The sequence below is a fragment of the Diabrotica virgifera genome, chromosome 5 (genome assembly GCF_917563875.1).
Source record: "Diabrotica virgifera virgifera chromosome 5, PGI_DIABVI_V3a".
NCBI lineage: Eukaryota > Metazoa > Arthropoda > Insecta > Coleoptera > Chrysomelidae > Diabrotica > Diabrotica virgifera.
This window is the reverse complement of record NC_065447.1, coordinates 18,438,185-18,458,060: the sequence shown is the minus strand read 5'-3', so window position 1 is coordinate 18,458,060 and position 19,876 is coordinate 18,438,185. Positions and strand designations below refer to the sequence as shown.

The following is a 19,876-nucleotide window of genomic DNA, read 5'->3' as shown; positions in this document are numbered from 1 at the left end:
TTCAATTTTTTTCTCTTCATTTGATCATTTTCTATTTGTAGACTAAAAATAATTAGATCAACATATGTATAACAACCAACTTATAACAGTAGTTTAAAAATTAGTTATTTTTAGGACAATTAAAATATAGATGTAAAAACCAAAAGGAATTGTAGGGGCTCTGACAGTAATGAGCTGGGAGCAGGGTTTAAGTCCCTTTGATCACGATATACTCAATACATATGAGGAGAGGACCATGGACGACGATTACGACTATGATTCAGGCGTTAACAACAAAACAGTTACAATTGACGACTGCAAGGAGGAGTTTTCTAATCAAACACAATATCTACAGGAAAATTATCCAGATGATTTTTGTAAGGTAGCATTCGATAGTATAGCATGTTGGCCTCCTACGAGGAAAAATGAAGTGGCTACTATTCAATGTTTCGCCGAATTGTTTGAGGTTAAATATGACTCAACACGTAAGTATAATATGTTGACCAGTTTTACAATTTTATTTATCTATTGTATTTTTCTATCCATTTCATGACATAAATTGGACATAGTTTTGTTTATAAGCTATATTTTTACTAAGAATATTTACTTATACTTTTTGGCATATATATAATACTAGTGACGTCATCCATCTGGGCGTGATGACGTAATCGATGATTTTTTTGAATGGGAGTAGGGGTCGTGTGATAGCTCATTTGAAAGGTTATTTAATTCTCTATTCAGTAATATAAACGTTAACATAATTATTTATACAGAATGTGCAAAAAATTTTTCTTCTTTTTGTGTAAATTAATTTAATAATTTTTTTGTACACCCTATATAAATAATTATGTTAATGTTTATATTACTGAATAGAGAATTAAATAACCTATCAAATTTAATGAGCTATCACACAACTCTTACCCTCATTTAAAAAAAATCATCGATTACGTCATCACGCCCAGATGGATGACGTCACTAGTATATATGCCAAAAAGTCCTAATTTAAAAAGAAAAATCGACCTGTCTGAGGATTTCTCTTCAAATTTGCCCATTCTCGAGATAATGAATTTATGCAAACTCAAACGGCCTCACTTATACTACAGTGTCGCACCAGCTTTGATTAGCAATTAAAAAACAAAGGGTTTTCGATATTATATTGCAGAAAACTCTTTTGGATTTCATCAATCGATGTTTAAAGAATATCTACCTATCTTGGCAACATTGAAATTTTCAGTTGAACGTCCGATTTAGGGTTAAAAATGACCGATTTCGGAATTTTTAAATTTTTAATCGCTTATATGTCAAAAACTATTACCCTAATAGAAAAGTCACTAAAGACCTTTTCTATTTGGAATGACTAAAAAAAACCAAAAAAAAAAACTTTGTTCGATGCAAAAAAATAATTTTAGGAAAATACCCTAATCTTTCCCCTCGCCTGGCAAGGTCTTATGCTGTTCAGAATCGCCTGGTATTGTACACATTTCTTCTAAATGAATTACTTAAACACATATACTTAAATTTAAACTTTACAGGAGAAAGTTTATTTTACCCCCTAAACCTAAACTATGCACTTTTCGATTCACCTGGTAGATACACGTGCAGAGCTGATGCCTGCCAGGTCATGGTTTTTATCCTTGGTGTGCTGTGAATTATGCCTATGTGCTATACAAATTTGTAGCCTTACAGGACGACCGCTACACGTTCACAAGCTCTTAGACTATTAAGTGTCACAATAGGGTTCACTAGCTCTTAGACTATAAGTGTCTTCAAGGGACTATAAGCGCTATTGTGCTTTTCACGCTGTCTCTCCATCTATTCCTATTTTGAGTAGCGTCTTTATTTTTCTTTTATATTTCTGTTGTGTAATTACCTTTAATCATTATATTATGTACTATTTTCTAGAACATGCCACGCGGCTTTGTACAGAAACGGTACGTGGGGAAAACAAAATTTTTCCATGTGCGCGGAACTTGAAACTGAAATGGAAGAAGACACAACCCAAACAACATACTTCGTGGGTTTTACCATAAGCTTAATAACATTAACGGTAGCTGTAGCAATTTTCATGTATAAAATGGCCGATTTCGCAATTTTTAAATTTTTAATTGCTTATATGTCAAAGACTATTAACCTAAGAGAAAAGTCACTAAAGACTTTTTCTGTTTGGAATGATTCAAAAAACCTAAAAAAAGTTTGTTGGATGCAAAAAATAATAATTTTAGGAAAATAACCTAATCTTTCCCCTCGCCTGGCAAGGTCTTATGCTGTTCAGATTCGCCTGTCATTGTACACATTGCTTCTAAATGACTTACTCAAACACATACTTAAATTTAAACTTTACAGGAGAAAGTTTATTTTACCCCCTAAATCTAAACTATGCACTTTTCGATTCACCTGGTAGATGCACATGCAGAGCTGATGCCTGCCAGGTCATGGTTTTTAGCCTTGGTTTGCTGTGAATTATCACTATACAAATTTGTAGCCAGACATAATCGCCAGAAAATTTAACATGTTAATTTCCTCAAAAAAGACAAAATGCATGGTTATAACAGTAGATCCAATAAGATGTAAATTGGAGCTGGAAGGTCAGATAATAGAACAAGTGATGGAGTTTAAATATCTAGGCATCACACTATTAGCTACGGAAGGCTCGAAACAGAAGTGGAAGATCAAGTGAATAGAGCAAACAGATCCGCAGGTTGCCTAAATGACACAATGTGGAGAAATAAAAATATCGGAAAAGAAATGAAAGGCAGAATTTACAAAACAGTCATCAGACCAATAATGACATACGCGGCAGAAACACGACCCGACACAGAGAGAACAAAAAGATTGCTCGAAACAGCGGAGATGAAAACCCTTCGAAAAATCGATGGTAAGACTCTATGGGACTGAGGTAGAAGTACAGATATACGACGGAGATGCAAGGTGGATAACATTACTAACTGGGTAAGAAACAGAAGAATAGAATGGAATGACCACATAAGCTGAATGACAACAAATAGGGTAGTCAGGACAGCCAGAGACAGTTTCCCAATAGGAAGACGATCAGTGGGAAGACCACGAAAACGATGGAACGACAACTTACTAGAGGCACATTGAAAAAACAGACAGTCATGTCTATACAAAAAGAAGAAGAAGAGAAGAAGAAGAAAATTTTTAGCCTTACAGGAAGACCGTTACTCGGAGGGTTCACTAGCTCTTAGACTATAAGTTTCTTCAAGGGACCGTATTGCGCTTTTTACCGCTGTCTCTCCATCTATTCCTATTTTGAGTAGCGTCTTTATTTTTCTTTTATATTTCTGTTGTGTAATCCCCTTTAATCATTATATGTACTATTTTCTAGAAAATGCCACGCGGCTTTGTACAGAAAACGGTACGTGGGGAAAACAAAATTTTTCCATGTGCGCGGAACTTGAAACTGAAATGGAAGAAGACACGACCCAAACAATATACTTCGTGGGTTTTACCATAAGCTTAATAACTTTAACGATAGCTGTAGCAATTTTCATGTATTTCAAGTAAGTACAAAACAAAAAACATTTACAGAGATATTTTACTTATGTAATAAATAGTTAAGTTTTAAATATTTGTAGAAGATAAGGAATCGAGCAAATAATTAAACATGATAATTTTATTGTTTACTATCGAAATCCGATGTTGGCTTTTTCTTAGTTTAAGAAATCGTAAAGGATTTATCGGCTTAGATAATGTAAGGAAAAATAAATTTTATTTTTCCTCCAGTATTGAGGGACTATCCTAGTGTAAAAGTACGAAATTCATATACTTTTTTGGGAAATTCTAAAATAAAACGTACTGTACTAATTGTTTTGAAAATTTGCATTAGCATTTATTATAAAAAGAAATACAAGCGAAACAATTTTCATAAAAAAATATTGAAAATTAAACGATTTATGCGCCATCTACTGGCACCTAAGGTGGTAGCGGGTAGATACTTCTCTGCGATCCCGGCAGGGAATAGATCTACTTCAGGAATAGCACACCTGCCCACGCGAGCTCATGGATTTCCCCAGCATCCCTTCACCGGGGAAACCATGTCCTATCCCAAAGCAATCCCATCTCCACCCTTTCCTCGTTCATCCAGTCCAACTCGCCAACACGCACTAGCCAAGCGTGGCGTTTTAATGGCTTAAAACCCCAAAGGCAAATTTTCATGAAAGACGATAGTACTGAACGGCCCTCAGTCTCCGGCCGCTCCAATACCCCCAACCAAGGTAGCGGATGGAAAAGGGTTGGAGCAGAGGGTGCTAAGAATCCCCGGAAAAGATCAGGCTACCACAAAGAACGACAAATGCATATCACCTCATACAATGTTAGAACCCTTATATCGGACCAGAAGATGATGGAACTGGAGGAAGAGCTGAAAACAATAAAATGGGACATCATCGGCCTCAGCGAAATCAGACGAAGAGGAGAAGCCCAAATTACTCTTAAATCGGGACATTTATTTCATTTTAGAGGAGAAGAAGACACTTCACACGGTGGAGTAGGATTTATTATACATAGAAAACACACCCAAAATATAACTAAAATTAACAGCATAAGTCCCAGGATTGTATACCTCATCTTCAAACTAAATGCAAGATATAACCTTAAGATAATCCAGGCATATGCTCCAACGACAAGCCACTCCGATGAAGAAATTGAAAAATTTTATGATGACCTAGAAACAGCATTACATACTACACCAGCATATTATACAATAATTATGGGCGACTTTAATGCGAAAATTGGCTTCAAACAAGATGATGCAGAAGTAGCAATGGGCAAGTATGGGTATGGCGACAGAAATGAACGAGGACAAAGACTGCTTAATTTCTTACACCAGGAAAATTTATCCATGATGAACTCTTTTTTCGATAAAAAGCCTCAGCGTAAATGGACATGGATAAGCCCAGATGGCAGTGTCAAAAATGAGATAGATTTTATCATAACAAACAGAAAAGAAATCATTAAAGACATTGAAATACTTAACAAATTTTCGGTAGGAAGCGACCACAGATTAATCCGAGCAAAGATACGATTAAATGTCAATTTCGAAAGAACCAAGATGATCTTCAAAACACGAAAGACGAAATGGATTCCCCCAGGAAACAACAACCTCTATGAAGATGTACTAACCAGACGTATACAAGACCTTGAAAACGACATAGAAGACATTGAACAAGCAAATAATGTCATAACGAAAGCACTAAAAGAAACAGAAAGGGAGTGCTGCCCGACTGTCGTGACCCATAAAGAAAAATTAAGCCAAAATACCAAAGAGTTAATAAGTAAAAGAAGACAATTGACGGAAAAATACGACTCCAACTACACAACACTGAAGAAATTAAATAAAGATATCCACCGATCAATCCGAAAAGACATAAGAGAAAACAACACAAGAGAAATAACTCACATAATTCAAGAAAACAAAGGTTTAAAAGTTTTGAGGCGTAATACGAATAACATCGGTAACAAAAATATGTACAAAATCAGAAACAAAGATGGCAACATTGCCACGGATAAAGCCGAAATCCTCAAGGTTGTCGAATCGTTTTATCGCGAAATGTATGAGAGCACCAACGAAAGGCAAGATCAGCCCCTGCCCAAAATCACAAACCAGGGATCAGAATTAATGCCAGAAGTAACACCACATGAAGTTAAAAAGGCACTTTCAGAAATGAAAAATAATAAATCCCCTGGCGATGACGGAATAGTAATCGAAGCAATCAAACAAGGTGGAAATAAAATTATCCAGGCTTTGGCCAAACTTTTCACCCAATGCATTTACCAAGGAAAAACTCCTTCTCAATGGAACAATGCAGTCATTGTTTTATTACACAAAAAGGGTGACATAACAGATCTGAAAAACTACCGTCCTATCAGTTTGCTATCACACATATATAAACTTTTCACAAAAATTATCAAAAAAAGACTGGAGGCTAAGTTAGACTTCTATCAACCTAGAGAACAAGCTGGATTTAGATCTGGATATAGCACTAACGACCACTTACTGGTAATAAAAAATCTAATAGAGAAGTCTGCGGAATACAACAAACCATTGGCACTGATATTCGTGGACTACGAGAAAGCATTTGATACCATAAGCCAGCAGAAAATGTTAAAAGCATTGACAGAATGCCGAATAGACCATCGCTACATTAACATGATCAAATATATCTACCAAACGGCAACGGCTAGCGTAAGACTGTCTGAACAACAAACAAATACATTCTGTATACAGCGAGGAGTACGGCAGGGAGACACCATCTCACCAAAGCTGTTCACAACCCTTTTAGAACACACATTTAAGAAGGCAGATCTAAACGAATATGGTATCAATATAAATGGAGAGAAGCTCAGTCATTTGAGATTCGCAGATGACATTGTCCTTATAGCCGATCGTATGGATGATGCAATAATAATGTTGAACAAATTATATTACGCTTCCTTAGAGGTCGGACTAAAGATTAATATCAACAAGACGCAAATAATGACTAATCTGGTGCTAAATCGTAATATTGTTGTTGATGGAATGGATATTGAGCAGACTGCATCTTATAAGTACTTAGGACATGAAATTCGGTTGGGACGAGATAACCAGACGTGCGAACTCCCACGTCGCATAGGATTAGCCTGGGCAGCGTTTGGTAAACTTAACTATGTATTTAAATCGGACTTGCCCATATGCCTCAAAAGGAAAATCTTTGACCAATGTGTGTTGCCTGTACTCACTTATGGAGCCGAAACATTAACACTAACAAAAAAGGTAGTGAACAAGATTCGAGTAACTCAGAGGGCTATGGAGCGCCAGATGTTGGGTGTCTCCCTGAGAGACCGAATCCCAAACGAAGAAATACGCCGTAGAACAAAAACAACAGACGCTGTCGAAAAAATCGCGTCGCTTAAGTAGAATTGGGCAGGACACGTCGCCAGATTGCCAGACAACCGATGGACAAAACGTATTGTCGAGTGGAGGCCGCGAGAAGAAGCACTACGGAGCAGAGGACGCCCACTAACCAGATGGGCCGATGATTTGAAACATGTTGTCGGTAACTGGATGCAAGCCGCACAAAATAGAGATGAATGGAAAGAGCTGAGGGAGACCTATGTCCAGCAGTGGACGCGTACGGGTTGATGATGATGATGACTGGCACCGTGAAAATAAAAACATAGCTCCACTGCTGCATTGATTGAGACTAATAGAGATCCTGAAACATAAAATGTCAAAGTTTTTATTGAAATATAAGTTATTTTCTATACCATCAACTAGGGGTTTTTTTAATCGGATAAAAAATGTTAATTTGGCGGTTTTTGAAACTCAAAATGTTTTAGCTAATTTTAAATAGTTATTTATGAAACAGTTCGTGAAGTATGCTTTTTGTAAACGCACGCGATTTTTAGAGCACGAGCGAAAACGGAGCGAGTGCTGTACATCGCGTAAGTTCGCAAAAAGTACTTCACGCACAGTTTCATACAATATTTTATCTACGATAAACAAATAAAAAAACTGTAACTCTTCGTCACTGCAATTCATTTCTATTCTACAATTTTTAGAACTTTGACATTTAAAAATTCTAACTACAACTACTTTCAAACCACAAAACTGTCAAAAATTTTGTTGTAAGTCATTGCTCATATTGTCATCACCATGACAACGCGAGGTTTAGGATATTTGATTATATGAAAGTGTGCCAAAAAACCCATTGAAAGTGTGCGAAGAAGTAAAACCCATTTAAAATACATTGTTACTTCAAGCACACTTTAAACCCTTCACGCACTGCTATCTATAATGACAGTTTTAACAAACTAAAAACTTATACATAATATGGACATAGAGTAGATAAAATTGTCTTCAACACTTCGTCATTTCTCCCAATTTTAATATTTTTCAAAAATCCTAGTTGATGGTATAAGAAATAACTTATATTTCAATAATCACTTTGAACTTTTATGTTTGAGGATCTCTATTAGTCTGAATCACTAAAGCAGTGGAGCTATGTTTTTATTTTCACGGTGCCAGTAGATGGCGCATAAATCGTTTAATATTCAATATTTTTTTATGAAAATAGTTTTACGTATACTTCTTTTTATAATAAATGCTCATACAGATTTTAAAAACAATTGGTACACTACTTTTTATTTTAGAAATTCCCAAAAAAAGTATATGAATTTCGTACTTTTATACTAGGATAGCCCCTTAAATAAATTAAAGGCAATTATAAATAAATACTAGGCATGGATCCCGCGTACCAAAAAAAATTATTAATAGCAAGCTGAAAATTTGTTAATAGCTTAACGGTGTCTAGTGGAACAAACTTTGATGTACGGGAACACTGGAACAGCGGAAGTTTTAATTGTGGAACAGGTTACACGTTTCGAACGTCAGGCTACGAAAACGTCCCATGTATTTTGTCGGACAGAACTTCCAATTGATTTGTTATCCTTTCATTAAACTCTCATGCAAAAATCAGACTGCTATTTTTATCACCAACGTAATTCCGGTCATTTGACATGTTCTACGTGTAGGACTTGTTAAAATGACCAACATGTTTGTCAGACAAACTTTTTTCATAATATATTATATATATATTTTGCTATTGAATAAACTTAAAAACAACCTGCTAGTTTTCACAAGCATAAACTTGTCAAAATGACAAGTTGCACAATTAAAATCACGTTCCACAATTAAAACTTCCCCTGTTCCAGTGTTCCCATACATCAAAGTTTGTCCGACTAGACACCGTTAAGGGCAGTTAATTAATATGATAATCTTTTCACTGATTGTAATAATTTATACTGTACACTGTATACTTGTATTGTATACTGTACAACAAAAACTAATACTCAATCGCGAAAAGAGGAAAAGTGATAAAGTGATTTTTTAATAATATATTGTTACTATGGAACGCTTACAATTTTGAACATCTTTAACAACAAAATAGTTGGATTACATAATATATCCTGCTGTATTCTCTGCTTGGATCTTCCATAAATAGTAAACAATAAATAACTTTTTATTAAGAGGATCTGTACGTATTTTCGGCTGCAATGCTATTCAAATGGGGATTCATTTTTTTCGAATCCTGAGAAAACTGATAAGTATTTTTGAAAAATTTAAACGCAGAATGAAAGATTACGTTATTAGCGAGGGCCGAAAGTCCCTGAGAACTTCTATAATGTTTATTTTAATAAGTTACAGGGGTGAAAAACTAAGAGAAAATTTAGTGTGATTTTTAATTTCAAATATATCATTCAAAATAAACTTTTTATTTATTCTAAGGAACTTTCGGCCCTCGGTAATAATTTAGTCTTTCATTCTGCGTTTAAATTTTTCAAAAATATTTATTGGTTTTTTCAGGATTCGAAAAAAATGAAAACAATGCCGTGGTAATATTTTCCAAATCTATCTTTGTCTTACAACGCACTCAGCCGAATATAATATTGTCAGCATATATTGTCAGTCAGACACTGACAATCGGTGACAATTTTAAATATTTGACATTGCATCGGGAATATGTTGAGTTATTGATTAAATATTATTGATATATAGTGTATTTGATAAATAATTGATTTAAGACGTGAACTTAATAAAAAGTTATTTATTGTGTATTATTTGTGGAAGATCCAAGCAGAGAATACATCGGGATAATATATTCTGTGATCCAAGTATTTTGTTGTTAAAGATGTTCAAAATTGTAAGCGTTCCATAACAATATATTATTAAAAAATCACTTAAAACACTTTTCCTCTTTTCTCGATTGAGTATTAGTCTTTGTTGTACAAATAAATTATTACAATCACTGAACACATAGTTAGTGAAAAAATTATCACATTTATTAACTGAATTAATAATTTGCAATTATAAAAATAACAGTTATCCAAGAACATTCAAAACCCATCTCTTTAAATTAATGATAACATTTTCAAGTAGAATGACATTCTAGTAATGTTTACATATCCATACCAGTGTGAATTTTACTACACGTAATTTGCCGTGTAAAGACAGAAAAAGAAGGGATACACGTAAAATATTTGCGAATTATGTACCTATAGCCTTAAGTTCACGTCTTAAATCAATTATTTATCAAATTTAATACACTATCAATATAATTTAATCAACAACCCAAAGTATTCCCGATGCCATGTCAAATATTTAAAATTGTCACTGTCTTGTCACCATATTGTATTCGACTCAGTGCGTTGTATGACAAAGATAGCGAATGTTCGATTTGGAAAATATCACCACGGACATGGTGTCCATTTTTTTCTAATCCTGAAAAAACTAATAAATATTTTTAAAAAAAATTAACGCAGAATGAAAGACTAAATTATTATTAAGGGCCGAAAGTCCCTTAGAATAAATAAAAAGTTTCTTTTGAATGAGATATTTGAAATTTAAAATCACACTACATTTTCTCTTAGTTTTTCACCCCTGGAACTTATTAAAATAAACATTACAGAAGTTTTCAGGGACTTTCGGCCCTCGGTAAGAACGTTGTCTTTCATTCAGCGTTTAAATTTTTCAAAAACACTTATTAGTTTTTTCAGAATTCGAAAAAAATGAATCCCATTTAAATAGCATTGGAGCCGAAACTACGTACCCATCCCTTAAGCTATTAACAAATTTTCAGCTTGCTATTAATAAACTTCGTTTTGGTACGCGGGATCTAGGCCTACACTGTTTTGTTGGTCTTCCATCAGATTGTGCAACGTAAAATGAGTAAACCTAACATGGGAAGTGATCGCTGCAGGAGCAAGGCAACTAATTTATGGTATTAATAATAACATAATATTACTGGATCTCAGCTAATAAGGAATTCCTCATATTCATGTTACAGCCAAACTCTGAGAACTGCCCCAATAAGCGAATACGCAAACACTTACTACTTTGACGTCTACGTTGTGGCCTCTGGGCTATGCATGGAGTAGGTACAAGGGGTATAATTCATATACAGTAAAACCTGCCATATCCGGATCAATGTGGCGACAGACCGATCCGGATATGAAAAAATCCGGATATCAAGACCACTACTTCTTTTACAGTCTCTGAAACGTTTTCTCCTTCATACATTCCAGTAATCAACGCTGTCAATAACTTTCGTCGAGAGACACGTTTTGCAGATTCTATAATACATTATTTTGCCATTTTTTAGTTCTTTTTTTTAGTGCGTTGTCCAACAGCAGGATTGCCTTTCTCGGTAGATATCGGTAGATCCGGACGGCGCAGAACCGTCCGGATATGGGGAGGTCCGGATATGACCGGTCCGGATATGGCAGGTTGTACTGTAGTTAACGAAAGAGGATGCAAGGCGAGTCTCCGGTGCCTTAAAACTGGGGCAAAGCGACTGAGAGAATAAATCCCTAATACATAATAATATGTATCCTGAGACTAAAAGGAACATTTATCTAATTACAACTTGTTAAATGTGCATGGTCCTGCGGAATAAAAGGAAAGCAATGTCCAGGAACAGTTATATTATATCACAGGGGTGGCCAAACTGCGGCTCGCGAGCCACATGCGGCTCTTTGAAGGATTACTTGTGGCTCTCGATTGTATCCGAGTTATTTTTCAATTTTGTATTAGATATGATTTAAAAAAGTTATTATCGTTCCATAATATGTGTTTCAAAATGTCTTTTAATTTACTGACAACAAACATGAAAGACTTTGTAACAAATTCCATTTCCATCCAAGATAAGAATGATATGACACATCGAAAACTGCGCCAAAGAATATTACATAAGAGTGGCGCAATGTAGGTAAAAGTCAGTAATCAACCGAATCCAGACCGATTTTTGTATAACTCTTGCTACAGGTGTAATTTGTAATTTGTATTAGGTACACATTTTGCATTTAAGACATTTTACTCGACTTAGAAAAAAATTTTTACCATATTATACTAGAAAAACTTAACCAGTAGGTATATAAAAAAGCCGGAAGAAATATTGACCGAACTCCAAAATAGATTTGAAGACTTAAAATATGTTAAATCGTCTCTTCATTTTTTTCGAATTCATTTGAAATGAACATAGTTCATAAGGTGAATTTTTTATTATTACCAATATATGTCTCAAACAACATCTGGAGCATTAAAATTAATAGAGACGCAAGAAGATCAAGCTCGAAAATAAAACTATAAGTCGACGCCGAATACCGAATTTTGTAAATTTGTACCAGAATCCAAGAAGGTACCCTAAAAAAGAATACTTGTCGAATTATTTCCATATTAGGAACAACGTACTTGTGTGGACCATTTTATTCCATTTTATAATTCGTGAAATCCTAACACCGATCAATATTACCTAACCAGCATCTAAAAGAATTACTGAGAAGTCACATATTAATCACCAAATTCTAAAGAATTATCAAAAGAAGGAAAACAAAAATGTAATTTAGTTTAAATATTTCGTAATGGTATTTCGGTTTTCAGTAAGTAAAAGTTCTGTTAAAAAAATTGTAAATACCTTCTATACATAGATACTTTTTGAATAAGTATTTTATTGCGGCTCGCGAAAAACTTCAACTTGTGAAAAGGGGCTCGGACTATTAAGAAGCTTGGCCACCCCTGTTATATCATATTATATTATATACAAGGAATAGTAGATTACATATCTAGACCAGGACTAATCTGTAAAAAAACGTGTATTTTTGGATGTGAGAGGTGGTATTCGGATTTTTGCAGATAAAGTTAGTTGACACCTTCAGTAATAATAATTGACTTATGCTCCTTCTCAAATATGCCCGGAACATTAATAAAAATATTAAAATATTTAAAAATTTCGAAGAACATCGATTTTTTTTTTCTGCTTTCTTTGCTTATAACTTTAAAACGGTTCATTTTGGAACAAAGTCGTAGAGAAATAAAATAAAGATAATTGAATTTTGTATGATATACGACTGGTCATAAATGTCTTGAGGTATTACCTTTTCTGCAATATAGCAATAAATACAAAATAAGGGGGCAAAATACGCCTGTTATTCAATGTTTCTTAACCACTTTGGTGGCACTTAGAACCTTAGTAATTCGCTTAGAAAATTCTTATAACTTACTTAAATGGTCTACCAAATTTCATTAAAATCGACCTAATAGCTTTTGCATAATAAATTTGCAATATAAATGTTTTTAAAAAAGTTCAAATTTTTTAAAATCTTTCTGAACAAAAAGTAGACCATTTATTAGAAGTTGGCTAATTTTTTTACATATAAAGAGGTGCTCTATTTATCTAATACACTTTACAGAATTAAAGTCGGAATATTTAAGGGGCCTCAGCAATGTTTTAAAATTATAAACAATTTTTTGGCTTATAAACAAATAGCTTTGTTTAATAATAAAAAAATTACTTTTTAGCAATGCAAATATTTAAAACCAGTATAATTTGACTTAAACTTTCAAATATTGTCAGCAGAATTGCTATTTTATTTTTTAATCAAAAGTTATTCTCGTTCAAAAATTGCAAATTTTCGATTTTTTGAATGTTCCACCGCGTTTATCTCAAAAACTATGTACACTAGGAAAAAACTTGTAAGAACATTTCTTGCTTAGAATTACCCAAGAAATACAAAAAAATGTTTTATTTTGCGAAAAATCGATGTTATGTAATTCCTCAAGTTCTTTGTTTATAACAATCTTATCGACATCCGGATCAACTGTTACCCAAAAAATTCGTGTTCTACGGGTCAAAATACATAAAAAAAACTTGGGTAAGTCCATCTAAATAAAGGAGCCCGTAGCACCCCCCCCCTGGACACAGCCTAATTTGTTTATAAGCCAAAACATTGTTTATAAATTTAAAACATTGCTGAGGCTGCTTTAATAATCCGATTTCAATTCTGTAAAGTGCATTAGATAGGTAGAGTGCTTCTTTATATGTAAAACAATTGACAAATCTTTGTATGTTCTAGTTTTTGTTGTGCAAGATTTTAAAAAATTTTAATTTTTTAAAAAAAGTTTAGATTGCAAAATTATTATGCAAAATCTAGTAAGTGAATTTTAATGAAATTTGGTGGACGGTTTTAGCACATTACAAAAATTTTCTAAGCGAATTAGTAATGTTCCAAGTGTAACCTAAGTGATGGAAAAATATTGAATAAGGACAGGCTTGTTTTGCCCCCTTATTTTATATTTATTGGTATTTTGCACCAAGGGTGTTAAATTAAGACATTTTTAACCAATCGTATCTGATAGAAAATTTAATTATCTTTGTTTTAATTATATACGACTTTGTTCCAAAATGAATCGTTTTAAAGTTATAAGCAAAGAAAATAGAAAAAAAAAATTTTTTGAAATTTTTAAATGTTTTATTTTTTTTATTAATGTTCCGGGCATACTTGAGAAGGAGCATAAGTCAATTATTATTAACGAAGTTATCACCTAACTTTATCCGCAAAAATCCGAATGCCACCTCTCACATCCACCTAAAAACAGAGCCTTCCTGGTCTAATCATACATGTCCAAAAAAAATCAAAATTATTTATAATATCCTCAACGCAAGTAGAGTTAATGGGGTAGAAAGCGTCTCAAATAGACTCTTCTATACTCAAATGCCAACTTCACCTTTACAGTACTCCCTGTTAGATACAAACGAAGCTGTGGTAACAGAGTAAGGGCAGCGTAACTCTAAAATTACAAGCCTGAAGGAAGTGCCCTTGACGAAATACCCAAAATAAAACGAGGATGGTTTAGAAGCAATAACAGGCAGCCCTGTGCACCTTAAATTTATTTACTGCGAGCGATATAAAGAATTTAGAAACCAGAAGGCTTAATGGACGATGACCAAAGCTACAGAATAAGGATTCCTAAGGCCTTAGGTTGGAATAGACTTGTGTCATCCACACAGTTAAGTTTAGGAAACCCAGGTACTCTTCAGGATGCAAATCTCGTCCTGCTTCCGCAATTTCTTACTCAGAAACTTCTTAGTCACCAAGATGGCTTTTTGGACTGCCTTAAGCTAATCCACAACCATCTTGGTTTCTGGAAATCCTGTTAGTACTTAACAAATTGGGCGTTTACTATAATTTTTTCAAATGTACTACGATTTTCCGGTTCTGGCACAATAATCCCACTCTCCAGGATGCTACTATAATACCGGTCCTTGTATATGGACCAGAGAATGAACATTGTCAAAAAGCGATGAGAAACTGCTATATTAGCTCCATTCTGAGGCATTAATACATAGAATAGTGAAAGAAAATAACTTACGGCTTAGAAAATACGTATAACTTTGAATTATACAAACCATACAAAGAACCTGAAATCATATCCTTTATAAAGATTAGCCATTTGGACTGGCTGGCATGACATGTTAAGTTAATTCATAAGTTACATAGTAAACCAATTACCTGTATTTTAATCAGATATAACAAATTCATTTCTATTTAAATATTGTTTCGATAATGTAGACTGATGCCTATTTTTTATTTTCCAGAGATCTGCATTGTCTTAGAAATAAGATCCACATAAACCTTATGTGGTCATATATTTTAATGTACTGCAGTTGGATCATGATGCTTATATTAGTAAGTACTTTCTGCTTTATTTTTATTATAATATGAGGACTATCTGACCCTAACTTGTACATGCAGACCATGAAAATTATGGGGACTAAAGGAAATCTACCCAAAATTATTCAATCTCGGCACGAACAAACTGATTACATATTTAACACAAATCTTTAACAAATGCCTGAATAGTCAGGAAGTTCTTAACAATGGAAAGTAGCATATTGTCCATCTACAAAAAAGGCAACAAAGAAGACTGTCAGCATATATTAGACTGGCGCAAGAATGAGCAATTCGGATTTAGAGGCGGAAGATCGTGCACCGATAATAATATAATCTGTCCTCTGTATTTTCTCCTTCTTAAGGATGTAGTAGCGTCATGTACCTATTTGTTCAACTATTTCTATCCGATTATCTCTCTCCCGTGTGTGTTGTTTTGCTTCGGTTTTGCTGTTATTGAACACATTATGCGTCAAGTTTTTGAGGAATGGCAAGGCGGAGCAACGAGAGATGGTAGGAAAATCAAAAACCTACGTTATGCTGATGACACTGTAATATTGGCGTCTTTACCAGAAGAACTAGAACAAATTATGAATAAGCTGGGCATGGTGAGTACGGAATATGGTTTCAAAATAAATATACAGAAAACCAAAGTAATGATCATCGATAGAATCAGAAAAAACCAAGAAGAGATAAGAAACATGGCAGGTTATGAAGTGGTCACACAATTTGCTTACTTAGGCTGCGTTATTACTAACAGTGGATGCGAAGACGGGATCCGTCGACGCATCACAATGGCAAGATCTGCAACAATCAAACTCACAAAAATATGGAAGAACACTGACATCAGCAAAAACACAAAATTACGCCTTGTTCGAGCATTGATATTTCCTATCGCCACCTTTGCTTCAGAAACTTAAACAAAAAAGGCGATTTGAAGCGTATAATGGCATTTGAAATGTGTGGGTCTACTATAGAATGTTGCGCATACCATGGACCGAACACCGCACAAATAACTCAATTCTAGCAGAACTTAACATAAAACTAGATTCACCACAACTATCAACCAAAATATACCGAGATATTTTGGACATATAACTAGAAGAGAAGGCATGGAGCGAATGATAATATAATATAATTGAACGTAGCAGGCAAAAGATCCAGATGAAGATATCCAGTATGTTGGTGGGAACAACTGCACATGACTGGTTACTCATTCTCCGAAGCAAAATAACACGCACAGGACAAAGATAATTGGATAAAAATATATTCTGTATAAAACAAATAATAGAAAAAGCAGATAATAAACTATGGAAATCCAGGTACAACCATGAACTCTACCGATCAGAACTGGTTAAACTTCAGAAGCTTCGATGGGCTGGTCATGTAGTGAGAGTGGAAACTGAAATATTACAGTAAAGAGCCCTAGTAACGGCTCTTTACCGCTAGTAGTAAAAATCAGGATGTGAGAACCTGGAGAAAATCGGCTCAGGACCTAGACAAGGCGAAAACGGCGGGTTCGTTGGGGAAAATATTCCCATGAGATTTTTTTGCATAATCACATTCGTGAGACATCCCAGAATAAGGTTCAATAAGTCGCCGACATGAAAAGTGGTAACAATTTTTTTTAATCAGATTGCAAAAATCAATATTTTTGTCCCGGACAATTTTTTTGTAGATTTTTTGGACCACTCTGAGTAAAAAAGGTCTCTTATAATTTTTCTCTAAAGTTGATCGTTTTCGAGTTATAAGCAATTTAAAATTGAAAAAAAAAAACGAAAAATGGCCATTTTCAAGGCTTAATAACTCGGTTAAAAGTTATTATTATGAAAGTCAGAAAGTGACTAAAACAAAGTTTAATGCCATCCCTACAAGATCCTGAAGAAATTTTTGTCATTATTTAATTACTAAGCTGCTATTTTTAAGTAATAATACTAAGCGCCATGCACGTGTTTTGCGGCCGTAAATGCTGAGTGCGGGAGCGAGAGCGAGAGCGCGGCTTTACAGCCGCGTCAATACGATCTAACCGCCCATTTTTATTAGTTAAAAATAACAGCTTAGTAATAAATTTATAACAGATTTCTTCAGGATCATGTAGCGGAGGTTTTAAATTTTGATTTAGTCACTTTCTAACTTTCATAATAATAATTTTTAACCGAGTTATTAAGTCTTAAAAAGGGTCATTTTCGCGTTTTTCAAATTTTAAATTGCTTATAACTCGAAAAAGATCTTAGAGAAAAATTATAAGAGACCTTTTTTGTCCAGAATGGTCCAAAAAATCAGTAAAGAGCCCTAGTAACGGCTCTTTACCGCTAGTAGTAAAAATCAGGATGTGAGAACTTGGAGAAAATCGGCTCAGAACCTAGACAAGGCGAAAACGGCGGGCTCGTTGGGGAAAATATTCCCATGATATTTTTTTTGCATAATCACATTCGTGAGACATCCCAGAATAAGGTTCAATAAGTCGCCCACGTGAAAAGTGGTAACAATTTTTTTTTAATCAGATTGCATAAATCAATATTTTTGTCCCGGACAATTTTTTTTGTAGATTTTTTGGACCACTCTGAGTAAAAAAGGTCTCTTATAATTTTTCTCTAAAGTTGATCGTTTTCGAGTTATAAGCAATTTAAAATTGAAAAAAAAAACGAAAAATGGCCATTTTCAAGGCTTAATAACTCGGTTAAAAGTTATTATTATGAAAGTCAGAAAGTGACTAAATCAAAGTTTAATGCCACCCCTACAAGATCCTGAAGAAATTTTTGTCATTATTTAATTACTAAGCTGCTATTTTTAAGTAATAATACTGAGCGCCATGCACGTGTTTTGCGGCCGTAAATGCTGAGTGCGAGAGCGAGAGCGAGAGCGAGAGCGCGGCTTCACAGCCGCGTCAATACGATCTAACCGCCCATTTTTATTAGTTAAAAATAACAGCTTAGTAATAAATTTATAACAGATTTCTTCAGGATCATGTAGCGGAGGTTTTAAATTTTGATTTAGTCACTTTCTAACTTTCATAATAATAATTTTTAACCGAGTTATTAAGTCTTAAAAAGGGTCATTTTCGCGTTTTTCAAATTTTAAATTGCTTATAACTCGAAAAAGATCTTAGAGAAAAATTATAAGAGACCTTTTTTGTCCAGAATGGTCCAAAAAATCTAAAAAAAAATGTGTCCTAGCCAAAAATATTGATTTTGGTAATTTGATTAAAAAAAATTGTTAAAAAAAATTAAACCACTTTTCACTTGGGCGACTTCTTGAACCTTATTCTAGGATGTCTCACGAATGTGATTATGCAAAAAAATCTCATGGGAATATTTTTCCCAACGGACCCGCCGTTTTCGGCTCGTCTATTGTCTGTGTCGAAATTTATGTTTCGCGCCCCGTATACTCAATTTGTATACAATATTTTTTTTGTTGTAGATTAATTACAAGAACGAAATATTGTTCTGTGGGTTTGGTACCATGCTGCTGCATTACTCCCATGTTTCTACGTTCTTTTGGATGTTTGTTGAGGGTAAATATGCCATCGTACTTTTATATTAACAGCATCATAAGTTCTAAATTGAGTTGGACTTAAATCAATTATTAGTTAAATGTAAAAGCTCCTGGTTTAATGGCTGGTACATGTCCATTTAGTAACTTCCTGCTCAATCTAAATACACTGAGCAAAAAAAATATATAACGTTTTGTCCCAAAATTTTTATTCGCCGATTCTTAAAGTACTTATTACACTGAATTAAAAACTAATAATAGTTTTTTTCTATCACTTATGATTTTTTTTCGACAGTTAAGTACAAATAACACATTTTTCTTTAAAAGTACAAATTACTACAAAAGTATAAATTACTACATTAAAAGGTGGTGGTAGGGGATTTACTTCAGTATTTTGCTTCTGGTGCATCTCTTTTAAGTGACCAGCAGTAGTCAGCCAGCATTCTCGGGTTCCATTTTCCTTGATATTGTTGTTCCATATTTAAAATCTCTTGATAAACGTTCTTTATGTTCATCACAAACATCTCTAAGATTTTGTGGAAAAAAATCCAAAGAAATCAATAAAATGGATTCTAAGGGACATATTATTTTCATCCAGTATTTCTCCTATTTGATTTGAAACTCTGTCTCTGAGAGATATATTCAACACTGACCTCTTCATTGCTCTCTGTGGCATTTGTATTTTTATATTGATTACTTTTCTGGAAGGGTCAATGTTTCAGCTCCATACGTTAAAAGTGGGAGTGCTGATCAAAGACCTTCCGTTTCAAGCACATTGGAATATTTGATCTAAAAAATTCCCTCAGTTTTCTGTAAGCTGCCAATATTAGTCCTATTCTCCTGTTTAACTCTGTTGCTTGATTGTCTCCTCCTAATTTATTCGCATGGCCCAGTTACTTAT

The 19,876-nt window shown here is 34.1% G+C and overlaps 1 protein-coding gene across 2 annotated transcripts in view; it reads left to right on the top strand.

Moving 5' to 3' along the window:
• Positions 1-19,876, top strand: part of LOC114332568 (diuretic hormone receptor) — a 70,833-nt gene that overhangs the window by 18,174 nt on the left and 32,783 nt on the right. For both annotated transcript variants that reach the window (XM_028282401.2, XM_028282393.2), the window contains exons 2-5: positions 115-464; positions 3,326-3,500; positions 15,411-15,501; positions 18,904-18,997. In XM_028282401.2, the coding sequence (XP_028138202.1) occupies positions 170-464; positions 3,326-3,500; positions 15,411-15,501; positions 18,904-18,997 (655 nt within the window). In that variant the 5' untranslated portion in view covers positions 115-169. The remainder of the gene's footprint in view (positions 1-114; positions 465-3,325; positions 3,501-15,410; positions 15,502-18,903; positions 18,998-19,876) is intronic.